This window comes from Diplotaxodon limnothrissa, linkage group LG2 (assembly GCF_057381915.1).
Source record: "Diplotaxodon limnothrissa isolate DT_005_m linkage group LG2, D_limnothrissa_male_GT1.1, whole genome shotgun sequence".
NCBI classification, from domain to species: domain Eukaryota; kingdom Metazoa; phylum Chordata; class Actinopteri; order Cichliformes; family Cichlidae; genus Diplotaxodon; species Diplotaxodon limnothrissa.
In genome coordinates, this window is record NC_140597.1 from 36229994 (window position 1) to 36252585 (window position 22592).

General features: G+C 37.9%; 2 protein-coding genes across 4 annotated transcripts; both read right to left on the minus strand.

Annotated features, from left to right (window-relative positions):
- Positions 1 to 555: 555 nt before the first annotated feature.
- rab41 (RAB41, member RAS oncogene family) lies at positions 556 to 8662 on the minus strand. 3 transcript variants are annotated; one of them, XM_085372765.1, is made up of 8 exons: positions 8512 to 8662; positions 7346 to 7404; positions 6299 to 6352; positions 5295 to 5400; positions 4893 to 5004; positions 3893 to 3986; positions 2420 to 2486; positions 556 to 2215 (listed from the first exon to the last, which is right to left on the minus strand). In XM_085372765.1, exons 1-8 carry the CDS (start codon positions 8588 to 8590, stop codon positions 2151 to 2153), a joined length of 636 nt encoding a protein of 211 aa, XP_085228891.1. In that variant the 5' UTR covers positions 8591 to 8662; the 3' UTR covers positions 556 to 2150. The 3 variants fall into 3 exon arrangements, with proteins under 3 accessions (XP_085228891.1, XP_085228876.1, XP_085228884.1); XM_085372750.1 differs by lacking the exons at positions 3893 to 3986; positions 5295 to 5400 and adding exons at positions 4394 to 4487; positions 5924 to 6029; XM_085372758.1 differs by lacking the exons at positions 556 to 2215; positions 2420 to 2486; positions 5295 to 5400 and adding exons at positions 4394 to 4487; positions 5924 to 6029 and having other exon boundaries at positions 3898 to 3986.
- A 3666-nt stretch (positions 8663 to 12328) lies between these two features.
- Positions 12329 to 16019, minus strand: arr3b (arrestin 3b, retinal (X-arrestin)). Its single transcript, XM_085372774.1, has 14 exons — positions 15985 to 16019; positions 14907 to 14937; positions 14689 to 14749; positions 14543 to 14587; positions 14262 to 14455; positions 14048 to 14107; positions 13870 to 13946; positions 13639 to 13774; positions 13466 to 13550; positions 13270 to 13342; positions 12843 to 12980; positions 12610 to 12687; positions 12487 to 12510; positions 12329 to 12398 (listed from the first exon to the last, which is right to left on the minus strand). Exons 1-14 carry the CDS (start codon positions 15990 to 15992, stop codon positions 12329 to 12331), a joined length of 1080 nt encoding a protein of 359 aa, XP_085228900.1. The 5' UTR covers positions 15993 to 16019.
- Between the last annotated feature and the right edge of the window lie 6573 nt (positions 16020 to 22592).

Consider the following 22592-nt stretch of genomic DNA (forward strand, 5'->3'; position numbering starts at 1 on the left):
CGTTCACATATGTGGACATCACATTTTGGGTTAGTTAGACCAAAATACTCAATTTTGCTCTACAGGGGCCTGATATCCACTTACGAGGACATTATACTGCTACTGTTCTATCGAAATTTTAAACAAATATCCTCATATGTGGCTCTCATTTTTCTTAGAAACAAAAATCAGGTAAAAAAAAAAAAATCTGGTCATTCTTTGTTTTTACATTCATCGGGTCCCAATATGCCCAGATATCAAAGAGAAATCAAAAATGCATGCTGTGGAAGAGTTCGGGTCTTAGGAGGTTAATGAACAGAATTAATATGACTGTTGCCATAAAATAGTGAGTTTTAAAAACAAAATGAACACAGAGGTTAAATTTTGGTGAAATATCTTTATTTTACTCCATGTGATAAGCCTACACTTGTTGTCATTAACTCTCCTTTTTATACATAAGATAGTAATAGTACAGTATTCACACAAACATTGCTAAACACGAGTAGACATATTTCAAATGGACAGACACAATTCAGAATAGCACAAAGCTGAGTATTTAGTAATAGAAGAGCTGCTCATGTTAAAACGGTTGTTCGCGTTGCAATTTAAATACCTTAACTTTCAAATCCATTTTTTAAAAACGCTGGACATTTAAAAAAAAAAGCTACAGCAAACGATCAGTGTCTTTTGTTGTGCTATGGCTGGTTAGTTGGTTTGGGAGATGGTGTAGGCTTTAACTGTGACTGTAAATCAAGCAACAGACCACACCGGCAAAAAAACACCCCCCCCCCCAAACTCACTAGGCGTAAATGTCACCTGTAGGTGGCGCCTCAGCAAACACGCAAACAATAAATAAAATAAAACTTTAAAACATGCGTATCGGCATCTGTACTTTTGGTCACGCGTACAATGTTAGCTGTATGTCCAAGTTACAAAATAAATAAACCAACAGTCTTACACAGGCAATAGCAATACAGCAAAAGATATGGCAACTAACGTCTGCACTTTTTTTACAGCAAGGGTGTTAGTAAGCTTTAGCTGTATCTGAGGACATCTATCTACCAGCTCTACAAACAACTAGTGAAGCCATGAACCAGTCAGCAGGCTTCTCTGATATTTTACAATATTGTGGCTTGATTCAGTGCACAACGTTGGTGAACAAACAAGCAAGGCATCTGTGTTCTTATCCATGGAAATCCTGCGGGGTGAGCATGCTGCATGTTGTTGCAATAGTGTAATCAACACAACACAAATCGTCGATGAGATGGTGACCAAAGTGACAACTCTCCATCGACGTGGAAAAACTGATTTTCATAGTATTAGGGGACCATCTACTCAGAATGCCTCCTCAGACATGTTAGTACAGTGCAGAGCTCATTCAACAACATATAAACATTTAGGTTAGTAGGCTTTCTAATTTGTTTGGGCTGGTTTCCCTTTTACAATGGATATCCATTTCCTTATTACACATCCTTCTGCAGTACTGTTAAATACAAATTTGTGTTAATCCGGTCCGCTTACACACTTGTATTTGGCAATGTAAGCTCGCAGACGTGTTAGGTATAAGTAGTTCCACTGACACAATGAAAAGGGTTTACTTGAGCCTAATGTGGTAATATAATGTTTTGCAATGATAACAGTTCACTGGTTGAGAGCCAGTCGTTACTTCCTCAAAATAAGACAAAGTCGACAAATGATAAGCCGTTTAGGAGACAGAACTCTCCATTTGAAACAAAAACAAAAGGATAGGCAGAGAACTCAACCTTGTAGAGTCATTTAAATAATCCCAAGCAGTTTTACTTTACAACAACAAGAGTAACAGCACTAAGATTCTAAACTGTGCAATAACTCAAGAGCAGTTAGCTATGTCAGTCTGCAATCCTATATAATGCCATGCAACTGGATGAAAATCTGAACATATCAATTAACTTATTCCTTGTTTTAAATGTTTACTTTTGAACCATTTTTTCCCCAAATAATTTGTTTCAATACAGTAATGCACATCCACACGGTTACTCTGAAAAGTCACTGAGTTGAAAAGGGAAAAAAAAGAAGAAAAAAAAAAGACAGGTCCTCCATCCCGATGGCCGTGTGCCAAGGGTGGAGGAAAGTGGCCACTGAGAGACAAGCTGTTGGTGGGGAGGAGACAGGCTGGCAGGGGCTGAGGTGTACTAGCATGAGCAGCTGCTCTCAGTTACAGTCATCTCTGGCTGTTTCTCCAATTTGATGTCGATCACTGAGAGAAGTTAGTTAAGTAACACTTCACATGAATTGCAGATTTCACTTCTTTTTTTTTTGTTTTTTGCAGTGCCTTTCATTCTCTGCATTCTTTCCAGTCAACTAAGTCGCAGTCAGTGCTAAGTTACAAATATTTTTAAAACTGTGGCATGACAAAAGGTATGGCAGCAATTTCTGCGCAAAAGCAACTCAAAAAGGATACTGTCCTCTTTGCTTTTCTCTGGTGTGCTATCCATCCCAGGCAATGCAGCAGCAACGCGTCGGAACAGCTGCAAAACAGTAAGAAAAATTAAACATTTGAAAGGAACAATTTGGTAAATAAAATGTAGTAGTTTAAGTAGCAAAAAACACAAGACAGTCCTGTGAAAAGAAAAACTCTCACAGGTCTTTACGCAGTCCTGTAAAAAACTAAGAGCTAATTTCTGTTGTACACTTGCTGATGTGCTTGGGATCGTTGTCCTGCTGAATGACCCAGTTTTAGTCTTTGGACAGATGGCCTCATATTTGATTCAAGAATAATTTGTTTACAGAGAAGTTCATGGTGGACTTGATGGCTCCAAGGTATCCTGGTCCTGTGGCTACAAGACAAGTCCTAGTCATCACCCCTCCACCACCATGCTTGACAGTTGGTACGGGGCGTTTGTTTTTCGCATAATGTGGCACAACGCTTTACGGCCAAATCTCTACACTTTGGTCCCATCTGCCCAAAGGACATTGCTCCACAGATTTAGCGGTTTGTTCTTATACAACTTTGCAAACTAAACTATGCTCCTTCTGGGAACCTTCAAAATAAGTCACCCCCCCAAAATGTCCTATCATATATCTTTCAGCATTGAACATGCTAACCAATGTCTAGAGTCTGACATGTAGCTCTTGAGTTTTTTCAGTTTATCTAAACATTGCACGGTCTGTCCCTTTAGTGGAAGACTGTGGCATTGTGTTAACACATTTCAATGTTCCAGACCTCACAGAGGTTCTCACATTTGCTGATCATCATTTCATCAAGTGCATTTCATAAGCAGCACCTGGCTGCTACTCAGCCTCTTTATTCCTATTGAAGCAGTAAGAGTGAAATTACTTTTTCACAGGACTGTACAGTACATTTTCTACAGATGTAGCAGGAAACTGTTTATACTCAAATCTCCAGAAATGTGTTTTTATTTACATGTTTACTTAAGGCCCCAACACTAAGGCACTCACACTGAAACAAAGCCCCTGGCATCCTAAAGAAGTGAGATATTTCAGTCTTGATGATAAATTTTTGATTCCAAACAGCCAAATACAGTCATACATTAGAGTTAGATAGATTATCATGGAAAGTACTGAAAATCTGGTAACAATACAGTTTATCATATTACCAAACCCTAGATGGTAGTCAATGGGCAGTATGTAATTAAATTATAGCTAGTTATCTCTAAATATTGCATTTCATTGAATAAACACAAGTGGTAGTCAAAGCAACGATACAGTCATCTGCTGAGAAAATCTATTATATTCATAGAAATGTTTTAGCAAATCAGACAGAGTACTGGGAAATAAAGGCAGTTGCAATAAACCTGCGCAGAGCAACTGCACTGAAAAGTCTGTGTGGAGAAAGCTACGACAGGTCATGATGAGCCACGAGGGGGGACAGAGTAGAATTAGCTCAACTACCCTGAGAAAACGGAATCGCTACCTGTTTGACATTGTAGCCAGTCTTTGCGCTGGTTTCAATGAACATGACATTCAGTTCCTTAGCTCTCTGCTCGCCCTCCTCCGTGGTGATCTGTCTGCTCCGGTAAAAGCAGAAGGATGGAGATGGCCGAACAGACAGATATGGAAAGAAACCGCAAAGAGGACAGGCCAGAAGAAAAGAGAAGAGATGGAGAGAAGGACAAAGAGAGCTCAGCAATGAATCTTGTTTGGAGTGAAGAAGAGAGTGGTTAGTTTATAAGGCGGACAGAGACAAAGGGACAGAGGCTGCTGTGCTGAGTAAAGACGAAACAGCATAAAATCCACTCCGAAGGTCAATGATTCATTCAACAGCCACACTCTAATCCATTAAATGATCGAAGACATGGAGGAGCTTCACACCCCAGATGTCACAGGCGGGCCTCCCTAACCTCTGAGACAGTATGAGCCTTGCTTGAAACGGGATAATTTGTCACCATTACACCTGCTCCTGCTGAACACCAACCTGTTTGACGTTATAGCCAGCCTTGGCACTGGTCTCTATGTACATCACATTGAGCTCACGAGCTTTCCTCTCTGCCGCCTCAACAGAAACTTGCCTGCCATGGTCCCGGGAAGGGTAAGGTGAGGGTGAAGGATGGAAGTGTGGTGTTTTTAGGGGAAAACACAAAAAAATATTCAAAATGACATGAAGAGAAAAAACGTAAGGCAAAAGAAAAAAAAAAGGCAAAACAGAAATATGATCAAAGTATAAATAAAAAAAAAACCCAATATAAATAAAAGTATTTAAATAACTCATAGAAAGGCTGAAGTATGCAACATTACAAGGAAATAATAAAAGTAAAAACTGGATGAGATGCACTGAAGGGAAGTGGGATTCCAGGCTTTGGCAGAGTTTATGCTACACAAAGATACCTGTTTTGTAAATGCACTAGGATCCATTTATCAATCTTTGTAAATAGAACAAGAAAACAATCATTCGCGCTTATCTCACAACCATGTACCTTTTATCCGCTAAGTCTGTTTTGTTCCCGACGAGCATGATAATGACATCACTTCCTCTCTCTGTTCTAACATCATCAATCCACTTTGAGGTTTGCTGGAAAGAATTAAGATCTGCAAATGGGGTGAAAACAAGCAACAAAATACAAAATCATTATACACATCAGCCACATGTGCCCCAAAATACATGAAACATCTGTTACAATACATTCAGTTAAAAGCCTAGAGAAAAGCCTAATCTTATATAAGAAAAACCTGTAGTTATGTGTTAGTGAGCAGGAGTATTCAGAAGAAAAAGCTTGGAGAAGAAGTGTATTTTGTATTAGTGTACTAGCAGAAATAAAGAGCTTCCTTCCTATTACTCTAGAGCCCTACAGAATGGTTAGAGGACAGCCCTGACTCACTGGTGATGTCATAAACAACCACAGCAATGGTAGAGTCACGGATGTAGCTGGGAATTAGGCTACGAAAACGCTCCTGTCCAGCAGTGTCCCAAAGCTGGAGCCGGACCTGAGGATTGGAATTGCAGAAGAAGAAATTGACAAAAAAAAAAAAAAAAGTCGAGATAAAGGGCAGCAAAGGGAAGGATGAGAATGTGGAGAACAGGACAGACATAAAAAGAATTGCAAGCCAAGCAGTAAAGAAGAGAATGACCTTTAAATGGAGGAATTGCGAAGAATCATTCAAATGCAGAAGGCTCAAAGATGACGGGTGTTATGCAAATGTGAAAGTAGGCCCTGCTGAATCATTATTTAGGCAGCTCTCACAGGATTTCTGCTCATGAAGTGACATCGGCAGACATCTTTTTCATTATTCTTCAAGTAAGACTTATAACTATTAGCATTTACACTCCCCTGGACACTGCTGGAGAAATGCTTTTGAATCACTACACCTAATACAAACAGTATCTGAAATATACCCTAACATGCTATCCAGCGGGTTTGCTAGGCTCATTGGTGCTTTTGATTTTGTTTTTTGCCCTTCCACATACTAAGTGAAGGACAAGGAGGAGAGGCAAAGCCACAATACCTACTGGCTATGTCATAAACCACCACAGCGGCGGCTGAGTCGCGGATGTAACTGGGGATGAGGCTGCGGAAACGCTCCTGTCCGGCTGTATCCCAGAGCTGCAGCCGGATCTGTGGCCAGCCACGAAACAAATGTGGGAACATGGGGGCAATTCATGATCCAGCCAGGGGATGGAAGGAAAACAAAATCTTGAAATAATGATGGGAACTAAAAACACGATCACATGTTCAACAAAATGAGTGAAAAAACAAAACAAAAAACTAGGATAATCTATAAACAATGTGGAATGGTGTGATAATAAGCAGAAGCATGCTTCTATGGCAGTTTTAATACCTGACCAGTTGGAATGATGTAAATTACAGTAACACACTGGGCTTACCGTGCGATCTTCCAGATACATAGTTTTTGACAAAAAGTCAATGCCAATTGTTGCCTGTAAAACAAACACTTCAATTAAACAGTGTTACCAGCAAGTTAAATGTATTACATACATTTAAAGAATCGTTACCTACATTATATGTTAAAAACATATTTTATTGACCTTTTTCATAACATAGCTAAAAAATGTCCAGAAAGAACAAAATTATCAAGTATTGTGATAGCGGTTTTGTGTGAAGATGCTTTAGATAGGAGTTCATCTGTAGCTGGACTTGACATAAACAGATGATAGTTCTTTCTTTTTCCTTCTGTCATGATTTTTGTACTTAAATCTGAGGCTGATGATTTAGTTAATTTGCCTTACATGTAGATTCTTATATCAGGAGTTTGTCATTTAAACTCTAAATGAGCCAAATAAAGATAAACTACTACTACTTCTACTGACATTTAGACTTGTCACACAGGTAGCGCTCATAATCTAATCAGTGGAATGCACTCACATGCTTCCTAACATCCGGAGTAAGTGATTTTTGTAGCAAGCCCTTTGTGTGTTGCAAACATTCTACTCTGGTTGACTGGTGAAACATAATGGTTTCGGCAATTTGAAGTAACCCGTTATTCATGTTTCGTTATACACTTCACAGAAGGTAAAACCTCAGGGGCTTAGCTAGCAAGCTGATCGCAAAAATGGACACTATATTTACCATATTTACAAGAATGTGAATAGACAGATTACTAAATGCAAATTCCCTATGCCAAATACAATTAAACTAAATGATCCCATAATTTCCTCAGGGATTAATAAAGTATTGTTTTGTGTTAATTTTTTTTAATTGTCCAATTTAAATTTGTCTAAATATTTACAAGTATCAGCTACTGACATGATAAATTGGTCTATTTTATTCTATTTTAACTGTCACATATGTTATTAGATGATCAGTCGCATTGAAACTGTTCGCTCGTTTTTTATTACACCTGTGCTTGTGGCAAAAATGTCAGTTTTCAGACAAAAATGACTACACAAATCCCTGTTATAACTTCTTTTTACCTGGTAAGTGTTGTCAAAACTGTCATACATAAACCTGGTGATGAGTGAGGTTTTCCCAACTGTACAGAAAAAACACAGTCACTTTAGTAACACAAGAGGTATTCCAGGTAATTCAAGCCTAAAACCACCACTCAAATGGTAAATTTAAAAATTATATAATTGTGTAATTAAGTCTGTATTCAATGAAGAGATAGAGAAGAAAAATGAGTCGGTGACATCACACGGTGAGTAAACTGCTATTACCACTGATGCAGTGTGGACGACTGAACCCACACGCTGAGCTGGCAATATGGGTGGAGCCACAAAATCTGGAAAATTAAAATGTATTCGACCCCTGACAGCTGGCTCGTAATACCATACTGTATCAATTACACGACACAAACATTACTAACAACAAGCCACGTTTTGCAATGTCAGGGTCAGTCTCCGAACCTGAGCAAAAATAATGGCAATGAAGGAAAAAGGCCGACTGGTGCGAAACCACCGGTCGACGTGGCTTGTTCAAGATGCTGCAGCAGGAAGCTAACAGCCAAACAACTATACACCGACAAACAGACGGTTTAAATTAATTATTGAGATTTTCTGTTTGAAGCCTGTGATCTGTAACAGACTTAGAGCAACTATGTAAGTCTTTAAAGTGCGCAAGCGAGCGTCAACATTGACGTTTTAGCCCAATAGAGCTAACTAACTGCTAGCTACAAGCAGAAGTAACGTGCTAACAATGAACCTCCATCACAAACTAATGGGAGGAACAATGACAATGCCCATTGACTCATTTCGTTAATTTTTAATATGTGGATAAATCTTGAATACAGCTGCTACGACACAATAATTTGTCATATTCTTGCCCTCTTTTAAGGCACAAAACAAGCTAGTTTAGCGATCTATCTCAAGCTAATGGTAGCTATTCAATGACATCATCACCGGGGAGAAAAATCGGTAGGTTAATAATCTTTGTCATGCTCTAATATCCTTTGTTGACCTTGCAAAATTAACAGATTGTCCCGTATCATTCCTGGTCACTAATATACACTACATGACTGTACCATACCGTGCAATTTTAAGCTAACACCACAAAGCTAGTTAGCTGATCTTGCCAGTTCTCCCAACATTTCCTTTCATCTGACCAAATTAACGCTTCTCTAAGTACTTCGTGCCCATCTTACCACTCTGTTCGCCCAGAAAGACGAGCTTGAACTTTCGTAAGGGGTTGCCAAACTCTCCGCCGCCGGTCGTGGTTGACATTTTGTCAAAAAAAATAAACAGCTTACTAGCTGACTTGGCTAATGATGTGATGTCTAGACCAGAGAGGACCAAGCCGTGTATCCTTATCCTACACTAGCCAGCGCTATTGTTTTCTGAAACATACAGCAGTGGAAATAGCGCCTTCAAGTGGCAAACACAGAGAGACAACAAAAATGGCAAAGTTAAGAAAGGCCTTGCAATCAGGATTACCATTCTATTGCAATATTTGCAGGTTGAAAAATCTGCAGAAACAATAAATACATAATTTAAATGCATTTGTTTACAGGGAGCGTAAATGTTTACACAGGACATTTTACAACTGCAGGAAATTTTCTGTAATATATTCATTCAGTCAAATTAACTCGTGGAACCATGTTACTTTCATTTTTAACAATTATTTTAAATAAAATAATTTGTGTAGTTTATTTAAGCAAATATTTAAAAATAAAGAAAAAATAATAAATAGGATAAAATCCCAAAAAATAAATTCTGAATAAATTGCATGATGGGCAGTTGGGCAGAATAGATTTCAAATTAATATAAATGAAATCTTATGTGAAATTGAGCATTCAGTATGAGGGTGACTGTTTTCCACTTAATGGTCAACAGTTAGGTAAACAACTTTTTCAGCATTGGTAACAAGGCTGCATCAAGCTGACAAGTCATTTGATCTGTAGCAAACAGCAACTGAAATATCTAATAAAAAAGTTTATTATTTTATATATTTATTATTATTATTATATAAAGTGTCTTCCAGTTGTAGAATTAACCACAAAAAGGTCTTCCTGAATATTGTATCTCAATCAGAAAACATTTTATAGTGCAGCAGATAACTGAACATTGCTGCAAAATCATCCACAGGTGGTTAGGGGTACCAAAGTTGCAATAGTCTTTTTATGATTGCTTAGTTATATTCGTAACACGAGTTGGCCAATATAACAATGAAGGACAGTGCTGTCGTGCGGCAAGAGGATTCTAGGTCAGATTCCAAAGAAAGACATAAATGTGAAGTTAGGTTAAGCGTTGTTTCTAAAGTGGCTGTTGGTTTGATGGTAAATGGTTATCTGTTTCTCTTTGTTACCTAAAAAATCCTTTATGACAGGATGTGTGAGCATGATAGAGCTGAGCCATAGGCAAAGGAGTCTTCATGCATCAGATACATCTAATTCATTGAAATGCATGGGAATAAATGGCATGGCACCAGATGAAAACAAAAAATGTAAAATTGTATTGTTTTTTGAAAGATTGTTTCTGTAACCCGCTGCACTATTATTGGGAGAAAGAACCACAAGAAGCAGAGAAACAGTTATATATTTTTGGGTCACTATTTACAGACAAGTAGGCCATGTGAAATGTTACCGAAAGCTGGCTTGCTGCAACTTTTCGGAGCAGTGGTATAATAACTGGTTACACCCAGAAAAACTTTAACTGTGACTTAATCTAGCAAAAAATGATAGCTAACATAAACATAAAAATGTATCAGTTTGGTTAGTGTGGGGAAAAAAAAACCCTTCCAACACCAAAACAGATCATAAATATGAACAAAGAGAAGTTTGTACTTGAGAAAAATGGATTTATTGAGTTCTCTTAATTGTCTTAACAGAGTGTCACATTTGTGTTTTTAAAATAGCCACTCATTTCATCCATTCACCATTTTTCAACATGTAATTTCTAATGACATAAAAATAAAGATTACGTTAAATCAAGCTCTGCATCCTCATTACCAATGACACATATTGAAAGGTCTACTCTATTGTGGGACACATCTGTTGGATTCTAGTGCTATGATGTCACGCACGGAAATTTCATACAGACTTCTGACCCTCAGTAATTGAGTTCTCATAGTTATTTATAATAGAATTGAATATATACAGGGGAAATTTGAGCATTTGTGCTCTTCTTTGCTGATAATGAGTTCCTTTGTGTTCTGTGTTCTCTGCATGAGAGATGATTTTCCTTGACTGGCTGCTTCAACCATCCGTGGTGTTAACTGTGATATCTGACCTGTGGATAAAATGGACAGACAATGGACTGTGACTCTAACATTATTCAAGGTAACTTATGGAATATATCTCATCTAATTTTGTACAATCCAGTTTCCAAAAAAGCTGCAACATGAATGCAATGATTTGGAAGTTATTTAAATACTGTATTTAAAAAAAAAACAGCATATCAAATGTTGAAAATTAGATACGTTTTGTGTTTGTAGAGAGAGAGTGGCAGGGGCATTTTCATCATTATTTTAGATCACATCTTTTTTTGTTTAGGGACACTGTTAATATTTGGGAGGCCTGATGGGAACAGTTGGTGTAATTTGAGAGCACAGTGTTTCCCAGTTCTTGTTTGATGTAGGACTTCAGCTTCTTTGCAGTCTGGGGTCTTTTTCATTTCATAACACACCAAATATTTTCATTTGGTGACAGAACGAGACTGCGAGCTAGTTAAGCACCTGGAGTATGTGCTTAATTTTTAGTATTGTTTTAGGAAATAAGCAAGACCTTATGTGAACTAGAAGCCATGGATATGTTGCTATGAAACCTACATATACATTTCAGCATTAGTGATGCCATCACAGATGTGCAAATTACACATGATACGTGCACCCCTCCCTTCTTCTCTGTGCTAATAACAAGCCGGTTGGTCCCTTTTCTAAGCCCAGATTATGCTTTTTGACCTTGTCTCTTGTATACAGAAATTTTTCTGGGCTTTTAAATCATTTAATAACATTATGTAGTTCTGTTAAACAAAAATTTATTCTTTAATTGTTGAACTCTTTCTTCATACAGTCTTTTACAGAATTGTAAACCCTCTCGCTCATCTTTGCTTTGCTGAAAGTGCCAGCCTCAGACGGGGTACTCGTTCTACAACCACTCAGTTATCTCATTTAACTTAAAACATTTTGAGTTTCAACATTTGATAAGTTGTCTTTGTAGAAGGGTTACATTTTTCAATACATACATTTTGTAGTGTCCCTTGGGTTTTTTTGTTTGTTTGTTTGTCTGGTTTGAAAATTGGGTAATGGATTACTTTGATTTGTGAATTTTTATACAGTATTGCAGGCCACCCCTTCTTTTCTATTTATAACATCTGCAATTTTTCAGACTCATACACTTTCAGCTATTGCCCAACTTTCAAATATCTGCATACATGCTGCTATTAATGTCTACTGGAGATCTTTTAATTATTGATCTTGGGGGTGGAGCAAGAGGATTCAAATTTCATTTTTCACACAGGATTGAAGGGTAAAACAGGACACTCGTTCAAGGGCCATCACTTCTGCGCTTTTGCAATTCATGCAATTTTCTATCCAAATACGGTAGTTCTTTAACATGTGTTTTATGTCATCATCTAATATTTTAGTGTGTAGGGATGTTATAGGAGGGGCAGTAACCCTTGAAGAAGTCAACACTGCACAACTCACTGTATCTGAGTTGACCTCACCTGAACTAAAGAGGCATTTAATCCAATTTGCTGTGGTTCATAAAACACATAATTGTTCATGAGAAACAAACATGAACATCATATACAATTATCACTGCCACAGGCGAATACACGTCTTTTTATAGAGACTATTTTATACTTTATACTTACACTTCTGCTCAGTACACAGTAATGGCACGCAGTAAAGGGGAGAGCATGGCATATAGATGACAGTAAGATCAGTTACAGAAAGCCACTGTCTACTTTTAGTGATATTTCAGGAAGTATTTTAATGGTAATTTAGCTGGCACTAGCAGTTTACAAAATACAGAACTCACCTGCAGGCTTTGGGGACATCAGTGTCACAGGAAGTTCCACGACAACATCACTAAACATTTTACAGATTAACATATACTCGTGAATAATTTGCATTCATTTACACAACTGGCAATAAATGAAGGAGAACTGATATTTACCGTCCTGTCAAACCACCCAGCAAGCTATGGTCAGAGAGAAATGATAAAAGAATCCCTTAGTCTGCACAGTTTGGCACAAAAACAGGAAAGCGTTATGGGTTAGTGTTTTCTATTAAGCCTTACCCTCCACTCGAAACTGTAAGAGTGACCTTGACTTTGTAGGAGATAATAATTCCCTGCATCTCCTTCTCTCCTTGACTCCTGCAAGGAGATGGGAATAGTTTACGATTTAAACCTTGGGGATTTGGTTTAAGGTGCTATAAGTGGACGGCAGAATATATAGTGACAACATTGCTGCTCAAAAAGAGGATGAAGGCCCATCCTAGTTTCACCTAAAAGAGACCTAAAAGTCTTACAGCGTTGTGGATGCTAAGTTGGTGTCCTGATCTTTTAGACGTCCATCGACTGCAAGACCTCGCTTTTCTTTGTTGTTGGCAAGCAGGGGGGTTACTTGGAAGGACTTCTCAAATGTAGAGATGGCATTTACGGTCTCTCTGTGTTTAGAGGTGAAATAGATTCAGGGAAAAAGAACTCACACTAGGTTAGTATTCATTATTTTCAGTTAATCTACTTAGGGCCTTTTTCATTTTAAGTAGCAATAAAATACAGACATATTGGAATATTGGTGTGTGTGTGTGTGTGTGTGTGTGTGTGTGTGTGTGTGGGGGGGGGGGGGGGTCGTTTATAGCCTCAGATTCACTGATAGTTACAGCACATAATGTACTTTTTAGATACATTAATTTGAACCAGAAATGACTCGAGTCCGGTTATTATTCGCCTTACCCAAACTCTTGAGCACAGACTTCCTTGACGTAAGTGTCAGATGAGTAGAGGACCACACTTGTGAGCTGGTTAACTTAACACAAAAATAGTTCATGTTAGAAGTATGAATTAAACTATATGCCTTGAAAATATTTCCCCCATCTCTTCAAACTATACAAACAAAAATGATTCTGATCAGACATATTTGGGTCCTTACCTGAGATTTTGATTTTCTTCACAGTCTTGTTGGTTTCATTGTTGATTTGCACTTTAACGGTTATTGGATCTCCATGGTAATAAACCTGGAAAAGAGTGATTTTAAAACACAGTTTAGCAATTATTATGTAATATTTATAATGGTAAAAATGCATTTGGTATATTTTCAAGTACCTCTTTTTCAAGGGAAGCCTCCAAGTGCACTGGTTTGTCACTCATCATAAACTGCTTGGATAGATCAGCCTTGGCTCCGGCCTTGTTGTTAGCTGGGGCGAACTGTATTTTACGAATCATCAGACGACAAGTATCCCTAGAAGGAAATAAAAGGGAAGAGAATAACCCATGCATGGCCTTCATACACAGCTCAAAGACTGAAAGGTTTAAAATGACGCTGCACAAACATACTTTTTTTGAATGACTTCATCTGGATTGTCAGGTGCGTTGGCAATGTATGCTTTAATCTCAAAGTCCACACCGCAAGCCTACAACAAGGCGAAATCCAGATAAATAAATTTTTCCAAACATTTAACACAATGTGTAAGACTTAAAGAAAGCAAACAATAACACTGGATGGTAACTGTACCTTGCCGGAATCATTTAGCCCAGGCTGTAAGGAAACTGAGCATGGAAGATTTGGTGGCATCTGGAAAAAGAAGAAATGAGTCACATACATGAACGTTACACTTTAAAATGATTTTAAAATAAAAGCGGGGATATGATCTAAGGTTAATCAAAATACCTTGCATTGAAAATAATTTATTTGTTGTTACGCAAAGAGAAAGATTAAGGGTTTGGACCTGGAAGGAAAAGGCGTGCCCCTGCTCTCCAACTTTTTCCAAGAGGGATTCCATCATTGGGGATTTAGCTTCGCTGCCACCCGTAGGTGGATACACCTGAACGCGATGTAGCCAGATGTCCCTTCTGAAGGTCAGTCCGATGACATCCAAGTCATCACTTCCATAGCGGAAGGCACAAGCAAGATAGACATACACTGCAGTGGAAAAATGTGTTGTTTCAGTCTGTGTCAGTAAATCATCGCTTATAACTTTTATGATTTGCAGACTATAAAGTAAAATACCTTTTCTGTTGTTAAGACCAGAAGGATCCACTTTAACTACCCCTTCTGCAAATATGAGAAGAGTCAATCCACAGCCTTAGATCTTTCACAGAGATTCTTATAAGTTCATATATTCACATATATCAGGATGCAGTTTTGCCACGCACCAACTATTTCTACTGAATCCACATTGTCCACAAAGTCCCTTTTCCCCAAGTACAAGGCAATCTATATGAAATGAAGAAAAAGGAAAACGGTTACTCCTCCACAAGATTAAAAAAAATGTGGACGCTATTTCGGGAAGTTGGAATAGCAACATACAAATTGCACTCCTCCCTGTGCTCAAGGGGTGCCCTGTAATGATTATATTGTAGAAGCCACTTACAGTTCCATTCCTACTGGTCTTCTTAAATACTCTGGAAATGAAAAAAAAAGAAAAGAATCTGAATCTGAAGAGTATTTGAACCTGAAAGTCCTAAAAAAAAAGGCCCTAAAACACATGCAGACAAAAACACAAGATGTTAAGTCTAAATGAGCAGTGACCCATAATTTCATTATTTTTGCTTGATTATAAATAATGAGCTCTTTCCCCCTATTTTCTAAGTTGTCTTCTATAACATATTTGTGCGCTTACAACTTTTCTAGTTTTTGTCCTGGATAACCTCCCACTTGCCATCAACTCCCTTGCTCCTCTCCTGTGAGGATGGATTAGTGATTAAAGTCGAATTGAACCTGCTGCTACAAATGTCTAATCTGAACGTAAGACGTGTGATTGGGTAAGCTGAGTAAACAAAGTTAAACATCATATAAAATATGAAAATGACATAGTTGGATCAATACTGGGTTAGGCAGGCTATTTTATGAAATAGCTGTTTATGCTACAAAACAAAAAGTAGTGGCAGAATTGGCAAATTTAACACCCAGATTTATCCCAAGATATGGAGAGTGCAAGAGTGCAATCCTTTTGTTCTGGGCGGATGTAGTAAACAAACAGGTAATCCTTGGTGGTGTTTGTCGCTTTCAAATGCCACATAATCCTTTTAATGCTTTTCCAATCCACAAAATCCATCTTAATAAGGATTTTTTCTTAAGTGTCTAAAAAGTATAAAATAAATCAGAATCAGAATCAGAAAGACTTAATTTATCCCCAAGGGGCAATTAAGAAGTTTTAAGGTTGTTGCAGAAGCTACTTCTGTCACGATGTTACATCCAATCTACTATCCTTGTTTCTTCTAAATTAATTATCGCTTTCATCCCTCATGAACAACTTTTCGTGATTATAAAATAAATAATCAAAATTAATTAATTATTTAGAAATCATTCATATTTAACTGCATTAAACAGGTTGCCTAAAGTTCTTTTTGGATTTTATATTGAAAGTTTGATGGTTGATTTTTAACCTTTCTAAAACTGTCACAATATTAACATTGTTGATGAATAAGCCTTAAACCTTTCACACTCACTTGGACATGTCGATGGCAAAATTTTAGGTCCACTCTGCAAAAAATCCCAAAACACAATAAAGTCATAAATAGCTCAAAACACGAGATAGTAACAAAAGCTATAACTATTAGGTGCTTTGGTTATCTGTGTCAATTTTAGTTTATTATGCCGGTACAGTACACGCTAGAAAGCTCCTCATTGATGACACTATGGCAAACGACAGTCATGTTGTTCCCTATAACTTCTAATAGGAAAGGATCTTTCTGATTTTATGGTTAGTTTAAGATCATAATCATAATAAACAACATTCCTAATACCTAGCGTGACACAGACCATGCGCTCCTTGTTAACGGATATATAAATATTGATAAAAACTACATATTCCCATGTAATAATACCGTGATAAATTTCCAACAAATGCTGACTCTGTTCTGTGCAGTTACAGTGATCCGATACCTTCTTCATATACCTTCTTCATCTGATTCTATTATGCTGCAGGTCAGCAAGAAAAACGCTAACTTACCGTGCCCTCGGTTCTGACAGTGAGTCGTCTCTGCTGTGCTCTCTAATCCTTCACTGTTGATAGTTTAAGTGCCTGCCAATCACGGACTCCCTATTGCTTTTATACTATGACCTCCCAACCTTGAAACTCTCCTCTTAAGCTTACTGTCCTGAAGAAGGCTGTTTTGGAGAAAATCTGATTATTTCATTATACCACTACTGTTTTAACCTACAGCATGTTTAAAAATAATACTGTGCATGTAGCTTCAACATAAAAGATAACGATAGGAGCCTTGGCATTAGTACAGCATGTAATGCAGAAAAACTTTTCATTTTATGTATTGATTTGAGCTTTTTTAAGAAGTAAATGTATGCATGAATAAAACTGGGAATTTGATACTTTGCAGGTATGGTGCAATAATATAGTTTAGTAACAAAATTTTCATGAATTCTTTGCTCTCAAGCTTCAGATGGTCTTAAAATACTAATTAAGACTTGCTAAGCTGTAAAGAATGCCTTGTGAATGGACTAAATGTTCAAGGACTCCTTTTCTTATAGCTTAAACTAGAGTAGAGTGGTATTAGTAGGATTTTAGCAGGTCGACAGATGGCTCCTCCACCAAGCCTTGCCCAATCTGTGCACATAGGAGGTTTACATAAATCCAAGTGACTTAATGTTGCACAAGGAACACGGCCTTACAGCTAGCATCAGTCTGATTACAAAATCATCCTGGCAGTTCTACTGTTTAGCTATGAGCATGGTTGATTGAGCAACTTAATGATAAGCACGAGTATATTGTGATGTCATGCCAATTTTGGATCCTATTTGAAGTATGAAAACTGAAGCAGAATTTGTGGCTATGCCATGATTCCGTGGTTTGGAATATTTGGCTTTAAGTTAATGAGGATCTGTTAGTTTGGGCTCTATGAAACTGGTCTACTTGAACTGTAGGCATTTGTTTGACCCGCCTTTAATGTCTGCCAAAGCACCAGCATTTATTAGCAGTGACCTTTAGCAGATCAAACATCTTTTCTTTAGCCTGAAGTAGTTAATTGATAAATAAGCGAGCTGGATGGATTGTCACACCTTGGCAATCAAGAATAATGAATGAGATTGGTGTATGTGTGTGTTGGCCTCTCTGCAACTGTTATACAGGTACAAGGTTTGAGATCTCTTTAAAGCTGTCCTTGCAAGACAGCACTGGTGTGAAAAACAGCACCGGATCACCAGGTAGGTGTTAAATCTCTTTAATAGGTTAAAGCTGTCCTGATCATTCCACTATAGTGCAGTATAGAAAACAATCAGCTTCACTTCAATGTTTTCTGTGATTCTAATAAAGCAGTAAGATCTTGCACAGCTTAAGGGATTGAAAAGCAAGCTTCCAATTGCTCTAATACACAAAAAGTTATCGTGAGAAAGTAAACAATTACTTTTGGAAGGTAGGGGATATACAGGAGCATCTTTATGTGGAACCTGGTGATTTTAACACCCTAGAATTGACAGTGCTCAGGTGTTTCCTTTGATGTCCTGCAGTTAAGAAAGGGATCCAAAATGCTTTAAGCTGTCAACTCAGTAACAATTTAGAAATAGAAGAAATATCAACAGACTCAAAGTCTCAGGACTCTTAGTAATACGGGGATGTCAGTAAACTTTGACTCAGGAAGAAGGGAATACTATGCTAACTAAGAACTGTCTCAGAAATCGGTAAATTGTGAGTGGACTTGGGTTCAGAAACTGTTCTTGTGTCGATTGAAAATGAGGCAAAGAGATGTAGGGATGTAGCTGTCTGAGGATGGGACCTAGGTTTGGGCATCATCCATCTTTTCGAAACAGATGAGGTGTTAGTCGACCCAGAAAAATAACAGTAGTCGGCCAAGGAACAGGTGATGTTTCAGCTGAGGCATGAATAGATCAAATGTCGACCCAAGAGCAGAAGAAGAGCAGGAGAGGTTTTGACAGGTCTTGCACACGCAGAAAAAAAGAAGGGTGCCAGATGACTCAAGAGCTAAATTGGTTTTAAGTGACCCAGGAGGCTAAGAGATATCACCAAGGCTGCTGGGCATACGTGAAGAACACCAGCATGTCCCCTTCCCAAAAAAGGTGAAATCAGTTAGGCAATTAGCTAACTGTGTGAAAGTTGACATTTTTACTGGCTAGCAAACAGCAGTCTAGGCTGAGCAAGCAAGCTAAAAGTCGACTGGCTGGCCTCTAGTCTGGGTAGCTATTGGCTTGGGCCTAACATACTCTGGGGTCCAGCAGAAATCTAGATTGTGACCCTTGATATCATTGAGAGCCTTCATGACAAAATTAAAAGTGGAATAGAAAGTTAAAACTTAAAACATGAGACAAATTTTTTTTTTTTTTTTAAAAGATGGAAAACATGGACGCAAAAGTGGTACAAACACACTCTCCAAAATACCCAAAATGCTAACTTTAACAAATTTAACTACATCTAAATTATAAGTCTAATTTTAAGTGTTAAATGTAATGAAATCTGTTGATTTGAACTTTACTTGATTGCTATACTTTCAGTTTATAGCAAGTACATTTCCTTAATGATTAATATTTCAAATAAAAAAAAACTTTGATATAATATATTTCAATTACATTTCACTCAAAATTACTGCTTCATGTTTATTGAGAGGGAAGAAGTTTTTTCTTTAGGGCTTGTGTTTCTAAAGGCACCACAGTGACTAGTTTTATAATAGTTTATGTTCATACACCATTTTAAGTCTCTCTCGGTTTGTTTATTTTATTTTATTTTTTTAAACCTTTGGTTGTGTGATGTCACATACGTCCACATAAGCCCCTTATAGCTAATCTGGTGACAATTTAGGCAAGCACTTTATATAGACAGTCAGTATTGTCTCTCAAAGGGATTGCTGACTTGTCCCATTGTATTACAGCACCATGGTATTAACTACCTCTTAGCAACACAGTCTTCATCATGGTGCTAAATTTAGACAGACTTGCAGTGTTTGTTGCTAACAGTAACTCCATTAGTTCAGATGCTGAGCCAATTACATCAATTTCCAACAGTGTGAGATGCTGTCGGTGTAACCTTGAGCAAAAATTTATTGGTGCACATCATTACAATTAACATCACCGATTTTAATTATTTACACATACTGTGAACTCGTCATGTCAGGTAAGATAAGAGAGATAGAACTTTATTAATCCCTCGGGTGGGTTCCTCTGGGTAATTCGATTTCCAAAAAAGCACAGCACCGACAGAAGTTACAGAGTTATACACACACACATATATAAATACAGAGACAATATAAATAAAATATACAAAGGGGATAAATAGAATAAATAGGAATAAAAATAAAAATACAAGTGAATTGCACATTTCAAGTATTGAGTCTATTGCACCGTTGACTATTTACAAAAGTATTGCACAAAAGGTATTGCACAGTGAGGTGAAGAGGCACTACAGCTTAGTTGTTCCCTCCTTTGTCCTCCTGTTTCCCCTCCCTCTCCCCTCCAGGGAGGAGTTAAACAGTCTGATGGCGTGTGGGACAAAGGAGTTTTTAAGTCTGTTAGTTCTTGTCTTTGGGAGAAGCAACCTGTCACTGAACAGACTCTTCTGGTTGTTAATGGCCGTGTGCAGAGGATGCCTGGCATTGTCCATAATGTCCATCAGTTTCTTTAATGTCCTTTTCTCTGCCACTGTCACCAGAGTGTCCAGCTTCATGCCGACCACAGAGCTAGCCCTCCTGATCAGTTTCTCCAGCCTGGATGAGTCCTTCTTTGCTGTAGGTAGGTAGGCTGACCTGTTGGCCTTATGCCACTTGTACTCCGTGCCTCCTGTGTGACCTTTAACCATGGTATTTTTAGCAGCTGCTGCTCATTAACTTAACTGAAAAGATGCTGTAACTTGAAGTGGTTGTGGCATCAGTTAGAAAGATCGCTGCTAAGATGCCTAATCATCCAAAAGGAGAGCAATTATTTGTCAACGATTTGTGATTTATAATGTGCCTTATTGGGGATTGTGTTTATTCTTAAAGTCAATCAGTCTAACAGCTATACTTTACACTGGTAGCAGTTTACATTTTTGTAAGGGCAGTTTAATTCATCCTATAGTGGAGATGATTTAGGAATACTGAGTATGTTTTTTATCAAGCTCAACTCTTGCCATTACTTGTCGTATTATTTTACAAAATATTTTGTATTTTGACTGTTATATTATTGATCCATGCAACTCTAAAGCTCATCAAGCATCTTTACCATACAGACAGACAGGGTTTCTGATTCAAGGTAAAGAGAAGGATAAAAGTCAGTTTCAAAAGCTGATTTGACTGCCAGCATTGGCAAATGAGAGCGAGCAGATGACTCTTGGAGTACATTTGCCCGTCTCTGTCTGTTTCAGTATCCTGCCCAGTCCTTGCCTTACATAAGCACAACATTTGAAAGAACTGGATAGAGTAACAGATGTGACAGAAACCAATTACCATTGCACAACAATTGTGGTTTGTTAGAATGTTATATACAAAAATCTATGACTAAACAAAGAGATTTTAGCAGGAATAATATTGAACTTGTCAGTGTTTATCATAACTTTGATTCTGGTGAAGAGCTCTTCTGGTCACTAACTTCCAGTGAATCCACCTACTCTCTCTCTCTTTGAAAAACCTAAACTAAAACTTGAGAAATTGAGCATGGCATTTGTTTAAGTTGCTGCGCTCAGTCTGCGCTCAGTCTGGCAGCTCACTGCTAGCCCACACCAGCTGATGGCTTAGCCGATACACCGCTCTAACCTTCAACTGGAAAACCGCATATATGACACACGTACTCTTTCTTCTAGCCATATGTAAAGGCCACAAGGTGTGACATCCTTAAATTCATGAATATAAGAATAACAATCTGCTATCCTGACTGACATCCAAGAATCATGTAGTGATTCCTACCTAGTGATCTGACTCTGGGGTGGATACTGTCTCTTGAGTGGTTTTTGATTGACAACATCTGAACAACAACTGAAATGTTGTTGAAATATAATATATAGTCATTATGTTTCAAGAATTAAACATTTCATCTTATTTCATCTTATTGTCATCTTATTGTTATTAGAAAAGTGCTATGTAAGTACCAGTCAGTTTATCTTAATATCTGTTGGCCTGGCATAAAATAATGAACAGATTGCATCAGGGTGAATGATTTCTACTCACCCAGTCTGGCTTTTCTTGTAGCACAACCCACCACGGGAAGCAGAGCTTTTAGCTGCTCTGCTGCTGCTCTTGCCCTATGACAGCTGGGATAGGCTCCAGCGCCCCCCGCGACCCTGAAAGGATAAGCGGAAGCAAATGGATGGATGGATATTATTATTATTATTAAGGTTCGAAGTGTTTTAACAGTATTTGATAAATTACCCTTATTTTTATTTATTTATTTATTTATTTTACCATATGTATGATTTGTAATCACTTTGGATTTTCATCATCAGATGAACCATCAGATCATATTTTTAAAATACCAGCCAAACCAGCAATGACATTTCAGGCACAGTTATGTAATTGTCAATCATAATTACCAAAACTAAGATAATCACAAATGAATCCCTGGTAAACATTAGCGGGTGAATTAATTGTTTCCTTGTCACCTTGGGTGTGCTAGTTAGCATATAGTGCTTCAGCTTGGCTTTTATGGTCCAGTAATATGCTGTGTAAAGCACATGGTTATTCTAAAAAGAACTGATCACAGATTGAGAGTTAGGTAGATGCATCATCAGATTGGGATGTACTTGTGTCTATTTGTTTTATGGGCTCTGTGGTTGGTGGTCAGCACATTTCTGCTGAGTAGCAAGAGGCAGAACAGTAACAGCTTCCCACAGAGTTATTCGCTCCAGCTAATGTAGTGGGAGGAACGTAGGAGGGCTGAATAATGAGTGATGCTTTAGAAGGGCAAAAATAAGAATGTTAGGGATGATCATAACCATATGGACACAGCGTTTAGCTGGGAGTGAACGAGTGAGCAATAGAGGAAGGGAAGTGAAGGGAGGGTTAGAACAAGAAAGCGGGTTGGCTGACAGAAAGAAGGGGTGAAATGCTGGCCAGAATCTGAAATGTCTGAGGATAAGGATGCTGGCAAATGAGGAAGAAATTGAAGTTAAGCCAAAGAGCTCACC